Genomic DNA, 16,351 nt, shown 5'->3' with positions numbered 1-16,351 from the left:
GTGTGTTCGTATAACTGGTTGCAATGCCACTACAAATCAAGCTTAGTATGCTTATCCCAGAGGAGGATATTGCCGTTTTGTCTTGAATATTTTCCTACTTGTATTTCCATTGCTATAGCTTTGTGCAGTTGTTAGTTTTCAGTGATGCCTTCATCCTGGTGTTTGTGAGTTTACTACTATTTTAGGCTGGATTTGATTGCTGTTTTGATATCGGTGGCAGAACTTAGTGAATATGGGGATGTTAAACACCAGGAGTGTTTCCCGAATGCGGCACCACAGGGGAGACAGCCCTACCAGGTGGGCCGAGGCAGTTTTTTCTGTGTATTTCAGACTGTGGCTAATGGTATAATTTAAAAGCAGGTCCGGAACCTTGGCTGCCTACTTGCAGCAGAAGATGCCAGAAACACCTCACGGTTATGAATCTACATTATGGGCATAGCATGACCCTTTTCCGATGTGGTGGAGGACTCTGCCAGGAGCTGCGCAGGATCGCTTGCGTTGGTCCCAGGCCAAGGGAGAGGCCGGGGAGCCTCCCGAGGGCAGACGCGCTTCCAGCACAAGTCTGTCCGCAAAGCTAAAAGCAGGAGCTTGGCACCGCGTCCCTGCCAGCAAGCGTATCGCGTGTCGATCAGCCACAGGACGTGCTGCAGCAGGTCCCGTGAATGTACCATCCCTCGTGCTTGTCATCAAAGACTAAGCAGGCAGCTTTTTTAGCGTTTGCTAAAATTTGCTAGCCACTATAGGTCGTATGTCCTTATATGTGGGAAGCAGATGGTGAGGAAATAGTAGTTATGAGTGATTTCCTTTTGACCTTTGGTATTAAGTCCAGCTATTTGAAGTTCCAGCTTCTTGGAAATGACTGCATTGTAACTGAGTCTTTGCAATACAAAAGAAGTAATTTGAGCGTCAGTGTCTTCTGAAAGCATTAATTTCAAAACACTTGGATTAGGAGCAGTCAGAAGTCTGGTTTGTGTTCTCTTTTGAGATACTTAAGCATAAAATGTCTGAGGAATTAAGTTTTTCCTTACAAACAGGTCAGCAAAACAGATTTACCGTGCTGAAGTGATGTGGCTCATATTTCAATAACTAGCCTGTGCAGTGACTTGGCAGTAGCTACAGAGAAAAGAACAGTGCTGTGACTTAAGCTGGGCAAAAAGGTCTGAGAGGGTCGTGCATGAACGGCAGGCACGTTCCTCGCCCCCCTGGCTGTGAGCGGGCGGCGGGCAGCAGCTCCAAGCCGGTTATTCGTAGGAGGGGGCATTCAGCTGCTCCGATAGTTGGCTGCACAGTCAGGTACTTCTCCCTGCTTCAAGCCAGGCAGCGGTAATATGTCACTGCTGAACCTGGGCTCTCCCGTTGTCAAACTGTGGTTTGATGTACTACCTCTTTTCCTTTGGGATGGCTGATGCCGTGTGAATTATCCTTAGCTTCCTCGTGGCTATACCGTTGACTCTCCTTTGGTTTACAGCACCTGTGATTTGATAACAAATAACAAACTGCCTTTTTCTGTCTTGTCCAGGTGGTGGAGGTATATGGTCTCCTGGCTTTGGGGATGTCGCTGTGGAACCAACTGGTCGTCCCAGTTCTCTTCATGGTGTTTTGGCTTGTCTTATTCGCTCTTCAGATCTATTCCTATTTCAGTACACGGGACCAGCCTGCCTCAAGAGAGAGGCTCCTCTTCCTCTTCTTGACAAGGTAATTACCTAGTCTGCAAATAGTTGATTTTCTGTTCTGATTATCTTCTGAAATGAACGTTTGTGCTCTTTTAGGATTAGATATGTAGACTGGCTTTATTGTATTTGGATACCCAACAAATATTGGTCCCTGTCGCAGCGGCCATGTATGTAAACCCTGTTAAGCTTGTCCTTCAGAGGCATGGATCAGAGAAAGCAAAATATTCCTTTGATGAGGGAAAAGCTATAATTAGAGCTTTGGTCTAGAAGTTGTTTTCAGTATACAAATTGGGTTTAAGTCTGAGATATTTCAACTGAAATTTAGTTCATCTTATTCGTGATTGTGTTGCTTTCTGAGCCCTGCATGTCTTGTGTCATCATTCTGGTGTGGGACACGTTATTGAATTCCTCCAACCAGCTGAAATATCCAACTCCCAAGGTAACTTTTGAGCCCAGTGGTTAATTTGGCAGAGCTGTAAAGATCTTAAAGATACCAAATTCCTAAAAGCTTTGTAAAAACTGGTTGTGAGGAGAGAAGCCTGTGTTAGTGCCGTTATTGAGAGGAAGGCAGCATTTGAGGGATTCTTCTGGCTGGACCCTACGTGCCTTTGCTTGCTGCTGTTTAACTAGAAATTACAGCTCTCAAAAGGGAGCAGGAGTGCAGGGCAGAGAGGAGCTGGGTGTGTTGCAGAAGGTGGGTTAAACAAATTAGATGGTGTAATACCGGGATGGGGAGAAAAGAGGTAATAGGTGTCTAAACACACAGGTAACATAGGACATAGTCTTTAGAGACCATACATCATTACTTCTGCTGTTTCAACTTGAGTAACTTGCTCATGACTACAGTTTTCCAGTCAGACTTTCCAATTGCTTAGCTTTTTCTTGCCTCTCTGTGTGCGTATATCTATGGTGCCATAGGGTAAGCTGTCAAAATTCCTTATCGTTGACGAGAAATGCCAGGGATTTTATTGCATGTAGTATTAAAATTGCTTACAGTGTCACTGTAAAAGCACTGACTATGTTACCTGGTTGTTAACTAAACCATTGGTGTCTGAAGTTTTTCCTCCTGTTCATCTCTGCTGCAATTTTAGTTTTGTTACAGTAGAGTACTGCATTTAGCAGCAGAGCCAGGAGAAGCGATCCTTTTCCTTGTAAATAAGTTGAGTTTATTCCTACACCAAATTGTTAGACTTCTCTTATTCATGGCAAAACAGGGAACTTGCTTTGCAGACTTGCATTGGCTTGATCGATGAGTGCATTGATCTCTGAAGTTCTCTCTGCAATTGGAAGAATGCAGAAAAACTCTTCTCAGTGTTCTCAGCTCTGTCACAGTACAAAAAATATAAACACTTACTCATCTTAAAAACACAAACTTAGGTACTACCACTAACAGCCTCTTACCCCTTAGGAAGGAGCTGAAGTACCTTGTCAGGCCAGTTAATAATGTAGTGCTGGCTCTTTAACAAAATGGAAGAAAAGATCTGCTCTTCCATGAAAGTGAGTGAATTCTGCATCTGTGCCCTTTAAGAGTAATGATTGCTTAAAACAGTGTAGCTGGAATTCAGGTGAGAGCAATTGGGGTGTGCGGAATAGCTGTGTCCGATTTTCATACCAATGTCAGCGTGGCCGTTCTGGGTCAGACCAAATATTGATCCAGCCTAGGATCCAGTTTCCAGCAGTGGCTGTAAATGGGTACCTGGAAAGACACTCACCTGTAACAGGACAAACAGGACACTTCCTAATACTCTTCCAATCCCGCATCCAACTTCAGTTGTCAGGCTGCATTAGCTGGGTATGGGTAATAGGTATTCAGTAACCCTCAAAAGACTTCTCGTCCATCAGTTTGTGCTTTCTGCCCTTGAACCCATGTACACTTGTGTCATTTGAAAGATTCTGAGGCAAGGAGTTTCACAGCTCAACTTGGTCTGTATGATGAAAAATCCATTTTGATTGTTTGAATCCATGTAGTTTCACTCAGTGCCCCTCAATTCATGTATTGGGGGAAGAAAAAAAACCCAAACCGTTCTGTTCTCTTCTTTCAAATTGAGAGTAGCATAGGTCTGTTCTTCCCAGACTGAAAAGCTCTTGTGTGCGCGTTTGCTGTTTAAAAACTCTTCTGTACCTTTCATTGTCCTTGCTGTTCCTCTCAAAATCTCTCCCATGAGTATGTAACTGCTGCGATTGTTGAGGAGCCTTGAAGAGTTCAGCTCTTTGGGACGGTTTCTAAACTTGTGCTTGACACATAACACTGAATCTCCCCAGGCTTCTCTTTGAGCTCTTAAGCTCCTCCGGGACCCTTGCATAGTAGATCATCTGGAAACAAGTTTAAGAAGGGTACTAAGATTACTCTGACAAAAAAGGATTGAGCATCAGGCAGAAAAGCCAGGATTCTTGATTTCTGATAATATATTTTGAAGCAAAAGTTAAGAGTTCATCAAATATCCTAAGGAAACAGCTGCTTTAAATACTGTGTTTCTCACTACCTTGACCGGCAGGAACATTTAAAAGCTTTTTCAGCCCTGCTCGGTTTGGTAAACAGGCAGAATTGAAGGCTTACCAGAAGCACTGCAAATAGTATATGTAAACATGTCAACATTTTCTGCTGCGAATTGCTTTCACAGGAGATGTCCAATTAAAGTAGTCATTAAAAGACACAAGGTAAATGTCTCTTGGACGAGCTTTGTTTATTTTTGAAGCATGTGCTTCCTCAAAACTCTTTTGTCTTGTCAGAGTGCTGGACTAATTCACTCTTCAGTTGATTAATTAGCCCGACATGTTTCTGACCACCATGATTTCTCTCACAAGACTACTAGCCTGGTGAACAAGTGAAGATTTTTTCTTTTTTCCTTTTTTTTTTTTTTTTTTAAATGAGAGTGTCAGTGTATGACCTTGGATAATGTGAGGATTTCCAGACATGTAATCCCTGGCTGACAGCTGGTTCTTTACCTAGCGCTGGGGCATGCGGTGCACGGTGCTGCACTCCTTGCTCTGGCAGCGCCGTGTTTCAGAAGCCAAAGTACGCTCTGAGGCTTAGGCTGCTCCAAATATTGCAGTGCCAGGATCGGCAGAATAGCAGCCCTAAGGTGAGGGAGCTGAAATAACGCAGCTGTACTCAGCATCATCAAATGTATTCTGGGCACTCAATCGTTGGGACTTCACTGCTGTAGCAAAAGAGAGGAAGAAGCCTGCTGAGGGAGAATCATGGAATCATAGATTCGTTAAGGTTGGAAAAGACCCTTAAGATCATCGAGTCCAACTGTTAACCTATCACTGCCAAGTCCATCAGTAAACCGTGTCCTCGAGCACCACATCTACCCTTTTTTTAAATACCTCTGGGGATGGAGACTCAGCCCCTGCCCTGGGCAGCCTGGGCCAGGGCCTGACAGCCCTTTTGGGGAAGAAGTTTTTCCTAATATCCAACCCAAACCTGCCCTGGTGCAGCTTGAGGCCGTTCCCTCTCGTCCCATCGCTTGTTCCTGGGGAGCAGAGACCGACCCCCCCGGCTCCAGCCTCCTTTCAGGCCGTTGCAGAGAGCGATGAGGGCTCCCCTCAGCCTCCTCTTCTCCAGGCTGAGCCCCCCCAGCTCCCTCAGCCGCTCCTCGTAAGACTTGTGCTCCAGACCCTTCACCAGCTTCGTTGCCCTTCTTTGGACACGCTCCAGCACCTCGATGTCCTTCTTGTAGTGAGGGGCCCAAATATTCTTCACTCTTATTTTGCTGCTTCTGGCTCAGCCGTTTGAGAGACAGGTGTTGCCTACCTGAACCTGATATGAACACTACCAAAAAGCCCCCAGTCTCCCACAGTATTTATCAGGTTGTTTGTTTGCACTACTGTGGATCTGAGCGGGAAGTGCCTTAGTGAATCCATCTGCTTTAGCTCTGTGTTTCTGGTAGCTGGCTGAAATCTCAGCAAGGAACCTGGGTGCGCTGTGGCTGTCAAATTGACTTTTTGGTTATGAAAACCCTGCGCAAGCAGGACACTGCCACCATGTGGCACAGTGCTGGAGAGGGACCGGGGAAATACCGCCGCACAGGCCTAGCTCCAGCCTGACAGCAGCATTAGCTCGGGAGCTGAGGTGAAGTTGTGCCTTGGAAAGAAGTAACAGAATACGTCTCATCTTTTTCTTTTTATAGGAGGGTTTCATGGCAGTGTAGAGCTTTTAATATTTTCATTAAACCAATCTGATTTTGCTTTGAAACCAGTTTGCCCAGTTCACAGGACAAGGGGAAAGTTCATCACGTTGCTTTTAATTGATGGACCTTTTCTTTTTGTTTCTTTTCCCCTCTCTCCTCCCAGTATTGCCGAATGCTGTAGCACTCCATACTCGCTGCTGGGCTTGGTCTTCACGGTCTCTTTTGTTGCTTTGGGAGTTCTGACTCTCTGCAAGTTTTACTTGCAGGGTTACCGAGCATTCATGAATGATCCTGCTATGAACAGGTAAGTGCCTCGTTGTGCCTAGGGTCTAAAAAGAAGCAGACAAAAAGGGATTTCTATAGAAATATACAGGTTGCATTGCAATTTTTTAACTTATGAACTCTTGGGTATCCTTGAGAGGCTTTTTGTATGCCAGTCTGTGTGTGCATGGGAAGGATTTGAGGCGAAATACAGCTTGTCACAGACTTCTTGGGAGACGGTTCATTTCTGTACCAAATTCAGGGCTGTTAGCTGGGATTTATAATTGCACAGCTTGATTGTCTTAGTGCTTTCATTTTCATGAGTCACTGGAAAATTTTCACATGCTTGGATAATGTGAACACTTCATATTCCCGTTTCCTCATTTACCCTGTAGTCATTTGTGAAACATTACTAATCTGTGAGGCTTAAAACACAGCACTGCATGGATGGCCTGTAAGTTACTATGAGAAATAACCAAAATATAGAAGCTGCCTTTTCTTAATGATTGTCCCAACTTGTCTAATATGAAATTGGGATCCTAGGTCTGACACTACCCTTCGCAGTTATTCCAGCCCTTAACTCTATAGAAAGTTCAGACCACATGCAAAAGAATGTTTTACATCTTGGATTCCAAGATGTGGAAGCAAAAATGGTATGAATCGGGTTCATTGCCTAGGTGTTGTCTACATAAAAGCATCTTTTGGGGAAGCATGCAATTCTGGGTGATCTGTACTTCAACTGCGTCAAATACTGGTGCTAAATTGTGGTCCTCAGAGGTATTAAATTCAGTCTGAGGTTCCAAGCCAAAAAGTGGGCAGCTGTATTTGGTATAGGTACAGAGAGAATAAACAGAAAAATGGCTCAATTGCTGTTTTGCCTAAACTGGGTGCTGGGTGGGGTGTTGAGTCAAGGGTGTTTCCCAGGACCAGAGGACAGGCAGGAGGGTGGTGATGGGGAAATAGAGCAGGTGGAGAGGGTCTTCATGGCGATCTAAGGATGAGGCTGGCTGGTGCCCAGGTGTAGATACAGCAAGGCTGCTTCGGGTTTGTGCAGGCAACGCTGAGGCTGGTGGGTTCCTCCTCTTAAGACACAACCTGGGTCCTTAAAATGCTTTGTGCTGGGGGGGACTCTGCCATGGGGTGGTGTCTGCTGGGCTGGATGTAGCCCACACGCTGCTAGTCAGGAGCAGAGCTCTGAAATCTGCTGGTTCCTAACCCCCAACGCTTCAGCGTTTCTGAAAACATTCCTCTCTGGTTAAAGCCTTGGGGGGGAGCATCAGTAAAAGCTAAAACCAGTGACATTTGAAGGGTTGTGGCAAAACCAGACAGCTTATTTCCTGATGTTTCTAGATGTATTTTTGAACCAACATTGACACACAGAAAGATGTGATTGTTTGTTTGTTCTTTTTGACTGTGTTGATCTGCAGGGGAATGACTGAAGGAGTCACGCTCCTGATCCTGGCTGTGCAGACAGGTTTGATTGAGCTCCAAGTTGTGCATCGGGCGTTCCTGCTCAGTATTATTCTTTTCATTGTGGTGGCATCCATACTTCAGTCCATGCTGGAAATTGCTGATCCCATTGTCTTGGCATTGGGAGCCTCAAGGGACAAGTAAGAGACTGGTTTCCTAAACTGAAAGTTACTCAATGCTGTTTTAGGAGGTGATAAACTAGTAATTGATGGCCTGATTTGGATTTTTAGTAGCTTGTAAAGTTACCCTGTCTTTCCTGTATGCAGATTTCTTTTCTAGTCTAAATTCTCTAGTTTTTCCCTCTCTATCCTACTCCCTTAAGGGCACCCAGTAATACTTTTCACCGTGCTGTATGCTGGCAAACGCAGGGGACTTTGGTCACCTGCTCCTGCTCAGCCTGCCCATCCAGCCTGTGCGAGCCCACGCTGTTCTGCAGCTGCTGGCTGCCCACCGCGAGTACGACACTGCTCGGTGGTTATTCTCCCTAGCAAGAGCGTCAGTGCGCTGTGCTCTCAGTTAAGCAAATCCAGGACTCCGGTGCCTGCGCTCTCCCCACGCACGCTCCCTTGTGCGGATTTGCAGAATGGTTTTGCTTAACCTCCTCTGCCCTTGGGTAGGTTTCCCTCTGATGCAGAGGTCTCAGACAGCTGTTGAGGATGGGAAGTTTCTAGGAGTGACCTTGTGTTAGATACTGTAAAACCTTCTTTTTTTTGGTGAGGCTGTGTTCCCAGAATGATAGGGTTTACAGGCAGAAAATAAGAGGTGGAAGGCTTGCATTAGTGTACCAGATGTTCTGATCACGTGGGATTGTTGTTAAGTTTAATTTGTGTTTTGGAGAGCTGTATTGGTATCTGGTGTTCTTGTATTAATCTGTTTGTATCTTTGTTAATTGCTTGTGTCTTTTCCCTTTCTGTAACTTGTAAGTGAAGAAGTAAGAGAAGGTTTATTTATGTGAAGAGAGTTTGTTTAGCTTAGAGGCTACTCGTAGCCAGTGTGTTCTGCCTGCAGCAATGTTAACTTCAAATATAGTAACAGAGGGAAAGAGAGTAGTGCCAGGATATGAGCATCTGCCCAGCTTAAACAAGCAGTCTGTGGTGATAGTGAGTTTTAACTCTCTTCTGCCAAATCTCGCAGGCAGTTCTAAATCAACCAGGATCGGGATAAATGCCACTTCAGCTCTCCCTTTCTCCCTCACCCACAGACACAGAATTGCAGACCTCACAGTAGCGTTCTGATGTTTCTTCAGACTGTATTAAATTAGCCACTTTCTGCTGCTGTCCTGTCTCCCCAGTACGTCCACTTTTTCTGTACCTCATTTCCAGAGCTAAATGAGGTTAAAATACAACCTGAGGAACATGTAGGGGTTAGTATAGTAAATTACTGGAGATATTCTGCGAGCCTTCAGAAATGGGTGAGTGTAAAAAGATTGATGGTGTGTTTAGGTTAGGGAGGAGATTAGGAAGAAGGAAATGATAGGAGCAGAGTAAGGATTGGCAGAGATGAATGTTCAAGTCCCGCTACGTTTCCTCTTTTGTGATCCCTGAATTGGGGAATATACTTCTAAAGGCAGCAGGGTAGAATCTGGTGATGAAAGGAAATACCTTTGCATATTAGCAAAAAGACATAGAAGAGTTGTAATAAGTATATAATCTGGGAGAACTCTGTTTATATAGAGAAGTGTACAAACAGTTAGACACATATTTAATAATTTTCTTTATTTTAATGGACTTTCATCTGAAACATTCAGTATCTCAGGTACTTAATTTGTCTAACCACTGACTTGACCCATTATGACAATTACTGTAGGTGAATTTTTGCCCATAATCTTTGTATTGAAAAGAGCAAAGGTCAGAGGAGAGGGAACTTTTCATACCGTATGTGTTGTAGGCATGCATGCTGGGAATGAGACTGTGCCCAAGTAAAATAGAAACTCCTTTCAACAAGTTAAAGCCTTGAGCAAACATCTAACGTGCCTACACCCAGCAGTCAGCCTATTCTTATTCTGACACTCAAATCTGACTTAAAAAATAAAACCCTATTGTGTTGTTTGCAGGAGTCTGTGGAAGCACTTCCGAGCAGTCAGCCTCTGTTTGTTCTTACTCGTGTTCCCCGCGTACATGGCCTACATGATTTGTCAATTTTTCCACATGGATTTCTGGCTGTTGATCATTATCTCCAGCAGTATTCTAACCTCCCTTCAGGTAAGAATGTTAGCCCTGTAGTAACTGTGAAGCCCTGCATTAACTGTGATCCTGTTACTGTAGGGGGGGAAATACATGATGAGAAAAGAACAGGGATGATAGAAGGGCAGAAGTACAAGACATGATATAAAATCTCTTTCTTTATTCTGTATCTGAGGCTGAGGCGCTCCTAGGGGTAGGCTGAGAACATAGATGAATGGAAGTCTCTTTCAAATTGGAAAGCCAGAAGGCCTTTGAGGGCGTAACTATTTTGAGGGCCTAACTATCATAGTAAAAAGGTGTTTTTTTTTCCCAGAGTACTCATTTATGTATTGTTTCTTAGCTATGGCTCTTTGAAAGCAATTTGATGTTCAAAACCCAGTAGTGTAAATACTGGCACTGTGTCATACTATGAATATTTGTTATAACTTGGGGTTTTTTATTATTAAATGTACAAAATCGCCCTTCGCGGTGCTCAGCACTTCTGTTTAATCAGCTCGGCTATGTTCTGGACTCAAAGTACAGAAGGGGAAGTACTTGGGAAGAAGCTTAAATGCTTTTCAAGAAAGAGTGACTTTTATTTGTCTTGAAGTTCAGCAACAATTTCACTACTTTGGGGCTTGCCTGTCCTCTGGTCTGGGAGCGTTTACAGAGCTCGATGGACAATGCTGAATGACTTACGCTCCGGTTCAGAACTGAATGCTGAGCTCATGGTCTTGCACTGTGTTACAGGTGCTTGGGACACTCTTCATTTATGTTTTGTTTATGGTGGAGGAGTTCAGAAAAGAACCAGTAGAAAATATGGACGATGTGATTTATTATGTAAATGGCACGTACCGGCTGCTGGAATTCCTCGTCGCGCTCTGCGTGGTGGCGTACGGTGTCTCGGAAACGATCTTTGGTGAATGGACTGTGATGGGTTCTGTGATCATCTTCATTCACTCCTATTACAATGTGTGGTTGCGGGCCCAACTGGGATGGAAGAGTTTCCTTCTTCGCAGAGACGCTGTGAATAAGATAAAATCACTGCCCGTTGCCACAAAAGAGCAGTTGGAGCAACACAATGATATCTGTGCCATCTGCTACCAGGTAAGAATGAAAGTGTCAAAAGATAGACTTGAATTGAAATACCTCTGGACTGTCAAGTTTGGTCTCCAACTAGTAAAAATAAGTTACTTGAATTATGTTTAATGAGTAATATTGTGCTCAATAAGTTACTTGAATTATCCAGTTTTCTGCTTTGTGTGAATTGATTTGGAGTGCTGTCACCAAGGTGGTTTTTATGAATAAATAGATCATTTGCATGTGTTCAAACTTCCATTCTTTTTTCTTCAGTTACGCAACAAACTGTGTTTCTTTGAAACCTCTTGTGTTTGGGTTGAGCTGGTCTCAGTAGCAACAGCAAACGTGCCCTTTCTTCATCAGTGGAAGATTTTGTTACTGAAAGACAGTGTACTCAGTAGCTGATTTGTTATTATTCCGTAGAAGTAGCTCAGTCTCTACAGATATCGCTGCTTCCACTTCATGTCCAATGCCAGTTTTATAACAGAAACCTAATTCTCAAAAGGTTAAGGGTCTTTCTAATGTAAGCCAGCAGATGTAAGGACCTTAGAAATTAATGCTGGAAGTAATATCTTTATCACACCTCTAGCTCCAAAGTCTCTTTCTCTTGGACAGAGATTGTAGTTATGTATGACAGTGAAAGAACCACCCAAAGATTAGTAGTGTGCAGTTGGAGTGCAATTGGATTGACTCCAGACTCGATACAGATTCTTTGAAGAGTAAAACTAGCGGTGCCAGGTTGAATGACGGTGTTTGAAACACCAGACCAGTAAGATGTGGGTCTCGGCTGACAGGCTTAGGGTGTTACTTCGTGTCTGGTTTGCTCTTGTTTCATGTGGTATCTGTAAGTCTGCTGGTTTTGACTTGCACAATTGTTTAAGCCAAGTAATCCCATGACTCTCATCCTACGAAAGCTTTTATTTAAATGTAATGATGCCTTATAAACAAGGCTTTTTGCCTAATTTCTAATCCCTGCAATATAAACAGCCAGACCTGGCCTGTGTTTGAATTGGGCGTGTATTTGAATGTGGAGGCTTGTTGGTACGAAGGAAGGAACGTTCTCGTTGCCTGTGGACTGCCTCTGTCTCCTCTGTGGCTAATGGACCCATTAGATGTATGGGGTGAGAGGAGAGGAATGGGATTACAAATAATATGATCTTTCTTTTTTTTTGTGTCTTTCAGGATATGAAAACTGCTGTAATCACACCGTGTAGCCATTTTTTTCATGCGGGCTGTCTTAAGAAATGGCTGTATGTGCAAGAAACCTGCCCTCTGTGCCACTGCCAGCTTAAGAGCCCTTCACAGCTCCCGGGACTGGGACCAGAGCCAGTTCAGCAGCCAAATCCTAGTGCAGAGCAAAACACCAGACCTGGAGACGCAGCTGAGCCCCCTGGTGCTGAACGTGACGATGGGCCAAATGGGAAAGCCAGCCCTAGCCAGAGCAACGGACAGGTCGCAGATGGGCAGGACAGCCTGGAGGCCTCTGCCGAGACGGAGGGGTCTCCAAGCGTGGACGGTGACACAAGCCCGCCTGAGGCCAGCCAGGGAGCAGCTTGTGCTGCGGGACTAACGGCAGCCCCAGAGGGGTGCCCCGCTCCAGACCCGAGGGTTTGTGTCCAGCTCTAAGGTGACAAAGGATGACGCGGGAACAAACACATTTCAGAGATCCAAGTTTGACTCAGAAGAAAACCTATCCTTCCACAGCTGTGAAAGAAGTTTAGCTATTAATGCTGGTCAAAACGTAATCTCCCATGCTGATTTTTGTGGGCTGCTTGGTAGTGGTAACTCCAGTGAGATGTAGTAGAAATGACTCCAGAAGCTCTCTGAACTGTGGGCATAGGAAGGATGTCTGGAAATAAATTGCGGTGAAAGAGTGTTTTCAAGACGTAGCTGAGGGATGAGAGGAACGAGAGGTCTGTGAGGGGTTGTAGACAGACGGACAGAACGCTAGCTTTTGCTTCGGTCAGGAAGAAGGTATCGCACACAGCCATGTCCCAGGGTACCCGGGAGGCGTTAAATGCAGTGAGTTCCTAGGCTCTGATTGAGGTGCACCTTTGGTTGCTGACAAATTTTTTTATGGCACGTAAGCAAAAATCAAAGATCTAACAGCAGTGATTGTACTAGAAGATGGAAGCACTCTTAATACGTCATGTGTATGCTTTGGGTGTTCTTGGTGGGGCAGTTGCATTTGAATTCATGTAATCTATGGTGACTCTTGACTTTTATGACAGAGTCTTCAATATTTTGATGTATATGAAACTTTTGCTGATAACGGGCACAGTCTGGGCTGCATGAAGTAAACTAAAGCTCTAATGAACACTTTGACCTCTGCCGCCATGGGCAGGAGGAAAGTGGGATGAGTTTTAGGGCGCGGATAGAGGCCTTGCGGTACTGTGCTGTGTAATGTTTAATTCTTGCAGCTGAATTAAAACAGTATTAAACTCTGGCGATATTTGCACTTTGGGAATGAGTACATTACTGTGTATGATCAGACTCCGCAAATGCCACTTTTAAAGCTGTTAATAGGTTTGCACCTTTTTTTCTTTGACAAGGACATGTCCATACTTAAATTTTTACATGCATCATGGCTTCGAGTAGAACTAGGGACTGGGGTGGGGAAATAGGTGGGAGTAGGGGGCAGGCAATTTTTTTATGTGAATTTTGATATGAAGAGAAATTAGTCACTTATTTATACGATAGGCTTGACTCAAGTGTTTTTCAAAGTCGGTATTCCTAATGTGAAATGTGATACTATTTTATTTTTAGTAGTAAATTTGGATGTAGACTGACAGACATAGCTGAATGTCTTAATAAATTACATTTGAAGATTTTTACACGTGGTTATGTGATTCTTGTACTGAAATTCCATGAATTAAGTATGTGTTGAGAGGCTCTTCTGCAATAGTAGCTCTCTGTTCCCCTGGGGGATCAGTGGGACTTGTAAACTTTTGATGCCATGAAGGCAAAAAAAGTGTTTTCATGTGTTTTTTCCCATTTCAGTGCTGTGTGTCCTGGTGGTACCTCCTGGCCTCCTCTGGTCCTTGCCACCGGATCTTGGCCGATACAGACAGAAGGACAGCAGGACACTGAGGCACGCTGGCTCCTGGAGGCCATCTGGGCTGCACTGAGCCCCGGGCAAAACCCAAACCTATTTCCTTCTCACCTGACAGGGTGGGAATATCAGCGGCACCATCCTTTGATTCTGTAGCTCAGTTTTGTTTTCTTGCATGTCGATCAGAAATTTAGGTTTACCACGTGCTTCACTGATGATTGCAAAGCTTTTATTAACAGCTGGGTGTGTTTGGGGGGGAAAAAATTGTGAGAAATGAACTCTTCTTTTTCACTCGTGTTAATCAGTGGTCTGGGTCCTGCTCTGCCATGCCTGCGTTTCTGTGGAATTGAAGCTTTCTCAAAAAGATGTTTTTATACAATCATAGAATGTCCTGAGTTGGAAGGGACCCACGAGGATCATCGAGTCCAACTCCTGTCCCTGCATAGGACAACCCCAAAATTCACACTATAGTTTCGTATGTGTCCAAGCTTTTAACCTACATAATTTAGGCTGTTGCCGTTCTAGGCACACTTAGCAGTCTGGGGAGGCAGGAAGCGGGGAGTTTCTGGGCAGCGCTGCTATGGGGTGCTCAGCAGCACTGTGAAACAAAGACTTGCCCTCCATTCACAGCGTACGTTCCTGAAGGATACTCTGCCAAACCCTGCTTGCTGTCCCTGGGTGCGGGACGATGGCCCCAGAGGTTCCTCACACCAGCGACGGGAAGCTTTTCCTTTGTGTAAGATCACCTGGCTTCCGTGTTAGGGAGCGAGCGGTACCCAGGTGGCTGGGAGAAGGAGACGAGAAGCGCCTCGGCTTGGTCAGCCTTGCGAAATGAAGGCTGGAGGGGTTGTGGCTGCTGCACAAATACCTCAGGGTGAACCCAAGGAAGGGAGGAGAGGAACTTGTGCTCATCCACAGTATTCACACGAGGTCAGTAGGGCAGAAGGGAATCACGGGATGGGGGTCATCAGCTCCAGGTCGTTGCTGTCCCACACAGTATCTCGCATCACCACTTTCATAAATAGAGGACGTGGTGTTGGAAAAAGTAACAAAAAAAATAAGGTTTGCCTTCACTGCTTATGATGAGAAGCTATTTCTCAGCCTGACTGATCTCTTGACAATGAACCTTTTCATTTCTACCCTAAATTATTCGTAGCTAATTGGTAATGCAAAAGCTAGAGGAAAGGACTATGGATTGACACCAACATGGGTCAGAGGTAAGCGTGCCTGGAGACCGCTCATAAAGAATCAACGGGCCCACAGCAGATTCAACTACTGCACCGTCCGCCAGGACTGCGGGTCGGAAACGTGGCTGTGGCGCTGGAGAGGAGCCTGAAGGACTGGGAAGGTATGTGCTGCCCTTCAGGAGGAGGGATGCTGCCGGCTTCCCACTGGAGTGAACCAAAAGCAACTCTTCTGTGCTGGAGAAGGTGCTGAAAGACGGGGCTCAGGCAGCCTGAGAGAGTTCTGCAGCCTGGCAAGAGGGGCATGGTGAGATGAAAACATCTCTGCTGCAGCGTTGTTACCGTAAGAAGGATGTATTCAAGAGGGAGAGGAGAGGCTGCTGGCTTGGAGAGTTCATGGGAACAGGGCTTTTCTTGAAAGGGGGAAGTTACCTTCATTAGGTGCCAGCACCGTGACAGGTTTGTAAGAGCAAGCCAAGGTGGAGTGCGTTCGTTGCCGCAGGGTTCATGGGCAGAGCTTGCCAGTTAGCAAAACCTAAGACCAGAAAGTTCAAGGGGGGTGTGTGTGTGTTCGTTTTTGTTTCATTTTTGGTTTTGTTTTTTCCAACTGAAAAATGCTGACAGTGCCGTTTTCTGTAAAAGTAGGGACAGCTAGCTCTAGAAGGAACTTAAAAATAAGCCTGCAAGGAATGGGGGTGGGTGGGAAATAAATACTGATAAGCCAAGAGGCTGTGTCTTACGGGTCAGGAAGTTCAGGGATGAAGTGAGAAGTGCCAGAACTCGGGCCGAGTTAGATCTTGCAGAAGAAATAAACCGCATAACTCGAAGGGGAACAGGAGAAAAAGGGGGAAGGCTGCGGTGGGGGAGCAGGGAGGTGAGGAATGAAACAAACCTGTCTGGATGCTCCGTGGGGCACCTGGGTGATTGCTCCTGCCCTCTCCTTCGTCTGCTGCGAACTCCCTCTTGGATGCAGCTTGCTTGGAGTTGATTTTCTTTTTCTCTGGCAGCTGTGCATGAGTAAATGGGGGAAAAAATGCTTTTTGAGCATTTACGATCAGGGTATAACTGTAGGCTGAGGCTTGAAATCATTTTCATGTGGAGTCCTGATGGTGGCGTGATTGACGAATATTTGGAGTCAAAAAGATGCTTCCAGCTAGGTGATATAATGGGAACAGTTGGGAATTTTATGGCTGGTTGGTTTTTTGTTGGAAACGGGAGCGCTGCTGACGTGGTGTGATGGTGTGTGTCGCCTCAGTCCTATCGAGTATCCCAGCGCTGCTGATTTACGGAGTCCATTGCTCTGGGCTCAGGGAGACGCATTTACACGAGGTGAGGT

General features: G+C 45.1%; 1 protein-coding gene across 3 annotated transcripts in view; it reads left to right on the top strand.

The window, feature by feature from the left end:
• The window catches only part of RNF145 (ring finger protein 145), a 54,348-nt gene extending 40,737 nt beyond the window's left edge, over nucleotides 1–13,611 (top strand). For all 3 annotated transcript variants that reach the window (XM_082324521.1, XM_082324520.1, XM_082324519.1), the window contains 6 exons: nucleotides 1,520–1,695; nucleotides 5,970–6,110; nucleotides 7,495–7,677; nucleotides 9,591–9,738; nucleotides 10,450–10,806; nucleotides 11,962–13,611. In XM_082324521.1, the coding sequence (XP_082180647.1) occupies nucleotides 1,520–1,695; nucleotides 5,970–6,110; nucleotides 7,495–7,677; nucleotides 9,591–9,738; nucleotides 10,450–10,806; nucleotides 11,962–12,405 (1,449 nt within the window). In that variant the 3' untranslated portion in view covers nucleotides 12,406–13,611. The remainder of the gene's footprint in view (nucleotides 1–1,519; nucleotides 1,696–5,969; nucleotides 6,111–7,494; nucleotides 7,678–9,590; nucleotides 9,739–10,449; nucleotides 10,807–11,961) is intronic.
• Nucleotides 13,612–16,351: the final 2,740 nt, after the last annotated feature.

This window comes from Platalea leucorodia (assembly GCF_965183815.1).
Source record: "Platalea leucorodia genome assembly, chromosome: 11".
Taxonomy (NCBI): domain Eukaryota; kingdom Metazoa; phylum Chordata; class Aves; order Pelecaniformes; family Threskiornithidae; genus Platalea; species Platalea leucorodia.
The sequence above is the reverse complement of the archived record's forward strand: the minus strand, read 5'-3'. Positions and strand labels throughout refer to the sequence as shown.